This window comes from Aphis gossypii, chromosome 2 (assembly GCF_020184175.1).
Source record: "Aphis gossypii isolate Hap1 chromosome 2, ASM2018417v2, whole genome shotgun sequence".
NCBI classification, from domain to species: Eukaryota; Metazoa; Arthropoda; class Insecta; order Hemiptera; family Aphididae; genus Aphis; species Aphis gossypii.
This window is the reverse complement of record NC_065531.1, coordinates 48,716,145-48,724,779: the sequence shown is the minus strand read 5'-3', so window position 1 is coordinate 48,724,779 and position 8,635 is coordinate 48,716,145. Positions and strand designations below refer to the sequence as shown.

Below are 8,635 nucleotides of genomic sequence, written 5' to 3'. Positions count from 1 at the left end.
CTAGAACTATTACTTTTTTATTTAGATAATCTTTTAAGTACCTATAATGTTATTATTATTTTATTGTTTCAAGTAGTTGAATTTATCAAAAATATACATTTACTAATAACTATAATATAATAGATACCTAATTATAGTAGGTATCAGGGGCCGACTGGGATTAAAAATGTCACCGGGATTTAGAATTAGAGAGGCCACATCTATACATACTTATTGGTTGCACATAAAAAATTATTTTTTATTTAATTTTGGTAACAACGACCACTGGCCACATTAGGAACTGGCCCTGATAGGTATATAATTGATTATATTTATGAAAAAAAATTATTTGTTATTAAATAATAAATTATATTATATTATTAAATAAGAAACTTAAAAAAAATGGTGGAGGGGAAATGTCCTACTACGCCAAAAACAGTCAGGGGGGAAATTGTCCGCTATTCGTTGTACCTAGTGGCTATATAGTACCTACCTATTGGCTATTACCTAGGTACTACTATTACAATTTTAAGTCTTAGCTATAAAAATTAAATATCTTATAAATTACTAACTAAAAAATAATTAGCAAGTGTTTGTGAGCAACATATTATATTGTCAAAATTTGAACTTCAAATGGTTATAAACAATAATATTATGCTTATGTTGAGTGTATAACACTGAACTCTATAGAACATGCAATATTAATGTCAATATTTAAATTATTTGAATACCCTTATTTCAATGAAACATTATTACTTGACACTTGTTCTAAAAAATATTTCTTGAAGCTAACAATTTTTTCACTAGACATTTTCCCCAATGGTTATATTTTATTCTAACATTTTTTGAAACAAATGCTTTTTGGTATATATGACCATTTGTACAAATGTTTTATGGAACTAATGAACTATACACTATACAGAATACGAATATTGCCTCAAGAACACGGTTTAAGGTAGGTATATCTTAAACCGTGCTAAAGAGTAAAGAATGTCAGAACATGGACGAAAGTGACGTTGGGACAAATGTATGATACCCGTGCTAACGTATTTTACATTTATTTGTGATCAAGACGTGATAAGAGTTAACAAATAAACTCCCTCGTGAGTTTGAGTTTTGTTTAGTGTTTACTACAACTGCTACAACACAACGCCGAACTGCAGAAGGAAAACATAATCAAAGTTACTATATGACGTCCATATAATTTAACGTTAACTTTATGATACCGTTAAACGAACGTCAAAAACTCCAAACGTGCTCTCAAGTTTTAAATCAACTTTAATTTGTCGTCCTGTTAAGCTGACCTAACGTGTGCTTAGAAACGGTGAGTTGCTTACAATATTTTAATTACCTACAAGTTTTTAAACTCGGGTTTAAAATTTTAATAATGATTCTTAATACTAAAATCCTTAGTTATGAATATGTAATTTGGAAATTCCCAGTTTTATAGATTTATTCCCATTTCATCATTCACTTGTAATGTACAACTAAATTTTATTATTTGATACTTCTAAATAATATCAATGATTTTAAGTCATTACAAAATGATAGATCATTAAAACCGATGTTTGAGAAAATCTTAAATAAATATAATTTTCCATGTAAGCCTATGTGTTTTTATAAGATTTAGAATAATAAACATTTAGACTCAATTATTATTTTTTGAGGCATGCATATTTATATATGAGTATGTAGTTCAAATTATGTTGATTAAATACTAGTAAGTATTTATATTTTTAAAAATATCATTACCTACTTAAAAATTTTTTTTTAAGTTATCAATTATTACAGAAATTATTATAAATCTGTAATGTAAATATATAAATTATAGGACAGCTTATTATTTTTGTATGAAACTATCTAGTATACCTAATTATTTATTTATTTATTTATAGTACCAATAAGTCCAATAAATAATTTAAAAAAAAAAAATGTTTTTTATAAATCAGATTAGGTAGATATTTAACAGAATTTATTTATAAACTATAATATTTTGAAATTAATTTAATTAAAATTGTATTTGTTAGTATTTTAAAATGCACAAACAACATAAAGTTTTAAAATATTCATAATTCATTTAAAAATTAAATTATAAACAAAAAATAAAAGATTCATTAGATAATAATATTTTGATTTTATAAATTTAATTTTATATTGTACACACTCTGTTATACATGTGCTAGGTATCTCTTGATAATCATTTTCAATTTTTTAGAAAAAAATTATATCTTTAGAGAATTTCTTAGTATTCTTTAAAATAATAAATTATATTTTATTCATGTATTATATAAATTATTTATTAACCTGTTATTTTAATTTATTTTATTTTTCTTACAAACTATAACAAAACTTAATTAGGTTTAGCGTGCAATTGCTATTTATTACTTTTTAATTTTAATTTTTTAATTAATTTTGTATTGTTTTATTTTGTTTAGAAAATATGGGTGAAATTGAAAATCCATACTTAGATACCATCTACAGACAAGTAGTTACTGAACATTTTCAATCAAATGAATGGAGGGAAATTTTGATCAATCCTGAAGGTGCTTCAACTACTCTGCGCGATGAAAGTACACTACCTCAATCAGGCGGACACTGTTTCAAAGATATTCCAAACCGTTTTATATTTTGGCGTGTTTTGTATGATAAACTTGAATTGGTTGAATATAGTTTAGACATGAATCTTACAGAAAACCAAGTGCGTATACATTTTCGTGATTCACCTGTATTGGAAAGTGGAATCTCTGTGTATGAGACATTAGAATCTGTTGTTTTATTAGTGCCAACAGCGTGTAGTTGTCACCGATTGACATTTCCACGACCAAATCGTCTGGAAAACGATAATGAAAATGACAATGTGTTATTGGATTCATCAATTTTTTCAAATTTTAATGTACCATCTATTGATGATCCAGCAACATTTTATTCATATAATGCAGAACTTAGCCATCCATATTCAGCTGCTTCTTGTTTAGATCAAAAACATGATGCTATATTTATTATAGCTCTTCAAAACAATGTCATGCTTTACATACGTATGGAGTATATTTCTGGACTACCCACCTTAAAAGAAATTTGTCAAGAATCTGCTGTACCTCGAATGCTTTCAAATATAACCAAAGTTTTTTCTACACATATTGAGAATCCAGTTATTAATAGTTTAGCTGTACATCCATTTCAACAAGATATTTATGTATATTCTCTTGATGATACATGTGAATTAAAAGTTTGGTCAATCGATAAATCTGTCTATATTTATATTATGGACATGAAAAAAATTTATGCAGCTTCTACAGAGAATGGTTCAAGACCACATATTATTCATAAAAGTTTTGATGATCAACTTTTACTTACTATTTACCTCAGTTTATCAGAAAGTTCAACATTTGTAGTGCTTGAACCATGCACTGATCACGGTATGTTTAAACTTCAACAAAAGTTTTATGTACGGTCACCAGTAAATAGTAGATTAGTTGATATGTCATTGTATGGTAATGAAATTTGGTGCATATGGAGAACAGGAAAAGATACCGCTTGTGTTAAATCTGTAAATATCAGGAACGGTGTGTGGAAAGATTGCTCTTTGGATACTACTGCTTTTGAACAACCTACTCAATATTCATCTAACCCAAAACAAACTTATTTGGATAAAATATTTTCGTCTTCAACCTATTTTACAAATGATGATTTGAAAAATGCTATTGCTGTTTATGATACATCTGATGGTTGTGAATTTATTACTGATTACCGTACCAAAATAAGTAATGCAATTGATACAAAAGTTGCTCAGGAAATGGATAAATATGATTCTTCAGATATTGAGTCACAAATGCAACTTATTGAACAATGTAGTGCCAGTTTTTATAAAAGCTGTTTAGATTACCGCCGTAAAAGATTAGCTCCTCTTGGACTTATTTGGTTAAGCTCACCATCGTTTTTAGTAGTTGTTGTAACAAATTCAAGTTTTTGTTTTTTGCGGCCATCAGATCAAATCGAAAATAACATATTTACATTTAAAAATCCTGATAATGAAACCAAATTAAATAACTTAATCAATGTGCTGATGTTAGAACCAAAAAATAATTTTAATTTGTTTTTAGACATTAATATGTCCCAAAAAAACTTTTTGGAATTAGTTAGAAGTTCTTATATGTTTAATAGTAGTAATCCAATTGTATCATTATTTTTAAATGGATTTAATGTTCTTGATACTATTCGTCTATTAATAAAGATGCTGCATGCTGATCCAGAAACAGATGAAGATATGGAAGATACACTATATTCTAAGTGTTTTAGAAGTAAATTAGGTATTAGTGTAGTTTCTCACAGTTTTCATCAAATAGCGGTGACACGTTTTGACTTATGTTGTAGATTGTTTACATTTATGGAGTTGAATTCCAAGAGTTTTGGACAAACTAGAGAGTATGTTATTGATGCTAGTAATCTTGCTTATAGCTATTGGATTCAAGCTTTATTTTCACATGATATTAAGTTATGTGAAAAAATGATCTCTTCTAATGCATTGTTAGCCAGGGAACCATTTATGGATTATATTGATAACTTGTTAAATTACACTTGGCCACTTATTGACGCTTCTACTCTTGTGGAATTCTTACTACAAGAGGGACAATACACTTTCATACAACAAATCGCTGAATTATTAGACTTTAATAAATGGGAAGAAACATTAATTATTTCATATATGTTAAATAATGATCCAGATAAAGCACTTAAGATACTTAAAAGTGATCTTAAAAAAAATTTAGACAATTTTCTAAAAGCTATTACTCTGTTTGAAAAATATAATTATTATGAACACGCAGTAAAACTTGGAAACCATGCATTAAAAATATGTACATATACTGAAAATAAAAATATGACATCAATGTTTCATTCTAACATTTTTCTTAATAATTTAAAATTAAAAGCATATAGAAGTGCATACGATAATATTTTATGTTTAGAAGATCAAGATCGAAAATTAAATTGTTTGCATACATTTGTTTTAACATTATTAGAAAATAATGAAAAGGAAGAACTCCTGAGTTATAATTTTTATGGGTTACAAAGCTCAGTAGAAGATATAGTACTAAAAAAAGCGCGATCTTTGTCAAATGTAGATGCAGATCCTTTTTACATGTTTTTATGTTCAATTCATGATAAATATGCCAAGTACAAAAAACTATCAATGACATTTTATGAATTATATTTACGGGCTGATACATGTGTAGCCCAAGAACAATATTTAAGACTATCGCTGTTATACTTAGAAATATTAAACCCTAATGATGCTTGGTTTGTAACAGTTTCATTACCTTTTCTTTCAAAGACCGATGATGCCCATGATGGAATAATACAAATTGAGCACTTAAAAAAATTATGTTGGTTGGCTCGAGCTCGTCAAGAAATTGAAGACTCTACAACTAATATGGACGTACAAAGTGTAATATCTATATTGCTAATGAAACATAAATATAAAGATGTGATGCGTTTGTCTAAAATGTGGAATTTATCGCTTTGTCAGCCATTAAGAGAGTTGGTAAAAACTTGTTTATCTCTTGTAGATTCTGAAGAGTGTGATAAAGCATGGATTTGGTTAGCCGACAACGGAGTTAGTGGTGTTGGCATTGATAGTGGAAAAATAGCTTGGCATTTTTTGGAGACATTAGTAAACAGGTATGAAGAAGAAGGAAGAACATTGATACACTATCACGTAGCTGATGAACTACTTAGACATAAATCATTTTTACCTAATTGGATTGTCAAAACATTCAAAGAAAGAAATGTTGGTGAACTCTTACAATTATACTTAAGTTATGGAGAATTGATAAACTGTGCAGATTTAATATTAGAACTTATTGAAAAAGAAATAAGTAGTGATGATACTGAGAGTACATTTGGTAAAACAATACCTGTGGATATTATAGAATGTGTTATTGTAAATTTAAAACATAATAACTTACAGGCCGGAGATGAAGTTTTAAATAAATATAAAATATTTTATGATAAAATTGTAGCACAAGAAAATAAAATTAAGTGTTTTTAATTAAAATGTAATAAGTTCTATATTTTGTACAAATAAAATTAATTAGGTTTTTGGATACTTCAGAATTACAATACAAATTTATTTTTAAACTTTGTACTAATTTCTAATATGAAATATGTGAATTGTAAAACAGTTATAAAATAAAATGAAATGAAATGTTTTTATTTGTTTGATATTATGTTGGCCTATTCATGCAAATTTAAAAAAGTCAAATCACCTAATTTTATAAAATAATTATATGTTTCCTAGTTTAGTATTTAATTTTATTTAAGTCAGTGTGTTTGGTTTGCTTATACAGTAATGGCTTATGTATTGTTTAATTATACAATATATTAAATATTATTTTTTTTTATCATCATTATATTGTAATCTTTTAATATGTAAACTGTTATTAAAAATAATTTTAAAAATTCTTGTTATATATTTATAATCTATTAATTGGTTTCCTGTACATATAATATTACATTATACTGTCTGAACACTAATTAATTTTGTAGTAGTTAACAACTGATTATGGTAAATAATTGATTTGGTTTTAAATAATTTTAAAAGTTACATGATAAATTAAAAAAAGGAAACAGTTCTGTAAATTCTGTTATTTGCAGAAAATTGTATCTAATAGTTACTGTTCAGTGTCATTTCTTAATTCTATATAAATGATTTGTTCTACTATACATTCATTTAGCTTAATAAATCATTTGGTACAAATGATTTTATTATAGGTAAAAATGTAAAATGTTTTACATTATTATTACAGAAATGTGCTGACATTTTTAAAAAAAATTCTGGTATTAAAAATTTAATTAATATTGATATCATTAATTTACTTGAGTCTAGAATAGAAATCTTCTACATTCAGTAGGACTATTGTGTCACAATTATTATTTTCTCATTTTAATTCTAATAATTATAACACACTTAACCAATATTTTATATTTATAAATAGCAATATATGCTTGTACACAGTCAGTCATACAAAGTATCTCAGTGTGTATTTTTTTTTATATTATCTATTAATGGCTTCTATTTACATTATTTTTGATATATGATTATAAGAAGCCATAATGAAATGTCAATCCTATAAAATTGTATTCGGTTTTTATATAAAAAAGAAGCCTTTGAAATATTTTAATCATTTAAATTCATTGGATTTATACAATCAATTACAATATGTGCTTTACTCTTAATCATTTTGTAAATGTTATATTTACAAACCAATCATAACATAATTACCCAGCTGTTATAAATTACAATTGTTAGTCTTGAAGAATATTACACATAATGTAACAGCCACATAGGTACCTACCTACATTACATTTCTACATTTTTATTTATTATTTCTAATAAATTATAAATAGTTGTTAATTAATAATTATACACCTTAAAAATTATTGATATTGTTAGGGAGTTATTATTAAAAAAAATTGTATGGGATAATTTGTACTATAAGCATAATAATAAATAATAATCTAGATAGGTACCTATCAACATACTGAGATATTTATTAACATGGATTTAAATGAAGTGTTTTGTAATTATAGTTGGTAGGTATTAATTTACTGTTCAGAATTAAGAAAACCACTATCTAAAATAGTAGGTAGTTTCATGTATGGATTTGTTTATTTTACAGATGAAATAGAATTTTTATTATTACAATGGTATTCAATACTAGGAAGTACCTATGTCAAGCGCATACAAAAAAAAATATATTCTTTTGGATGGAGGGAGGAGTAGGCTACACATTTTCATACTTATATAATCTAGTCATTTTATAATAATATATTTTATTACATTTTATAATAATATATCTAAATTTCGATGTGGAGGGGACTTAACTCCCAAAACCTCTCCTTGTGTACACGCCTGAAACGTTATTCCAGAAGATCAGTAACAAGGTAAAAATCATTTGTATATTATATGACACTTATTATATTATTTACGTAGCAAATATTACTCTTAAAATAAAGTGAACCCTTCACGATCAATAATATTGAATCAATTTATATCGTAACAATACTTTTTTCAATAAATTTCCAACCCGGTTTAATTTTTTCAATATCTATTACCTATATACCTACTGCCAATAATATTGCAAACATTATTGATCATGTACCTAACTTGTAAGGTCCACTTAATGTTAAATCTTTCATAATATATATATATAGGTACCTATTTTTATATTATATCTAATTGCTATAAAGTTGTAATAATTGTTGGGCTTAAATCTTAAATGGTAATTGATACTATTTTAACTCAATTAAATATATATCATTTATGTATTTGGGTAGGTACCTACCTATTAAAATATGTTAATGTGTAGGAGTAGGAGCTGACATCATTTGATGGATGTGAGTCGTAAGAGTGAACTTTTACATACAAGGATCCTCTTTAAAGTTTACTGATAATTTTTGAAACCGATAGAAGCTTTTATTAGGTACACAAATATTAACATTTTAATGGTTATAGTCTTTAGATATTTATTATTATATTATCGACTTATTAAATAAATCTCATTTTTATTTAAAATAAAAATGTCCCTTTTATACTTCTTAAACATTATAAGTAGGTATATATATTTAAATTATCTTTTACTAAATCGGTTAACACAAA

At 25.9% G+C, this 8,635-nt stretch overlaps 1 protein-coding gene across 1 annotated transcript; it reads left to right on the top strand.

Moving 5' to 3' along the window:
- The first annotated feature begins 861 nt into the window (after window positions 1-861).
- On the top strand, window positions 862-6,189 carry LOC114120459 (nuclear pore complex protein Nup160-like). Its single transcript, XM_027982367.2, has 2 exons — window positions 862-1,303; window positions 2,415-6,189. The coding sequence occupies exon 2, from the start codon at window positions 2,420-2,422 to the stop codon at window positions 6,023-6,025; it is 3,606 nt and encodes a 1,201-aa protein (XP_027838168.2). The 5' UTR covers window positions 862-1,303; window positions 2,415-2,419; the 3' UTR covers window positions 6,026-6,189.
- Window positions 6,190-8,635: the final 2,446 nt, after the last annotated feature.

Excerpts from the sequence above, each read along its gene's own strand:
- LOC114120459 (XM_027982367.2), top strand. The coding sequence starts at position 2,420 with ATGGGTGAAATTGAAAATCCATACTTAGATACCATCTACAGACAAGTA.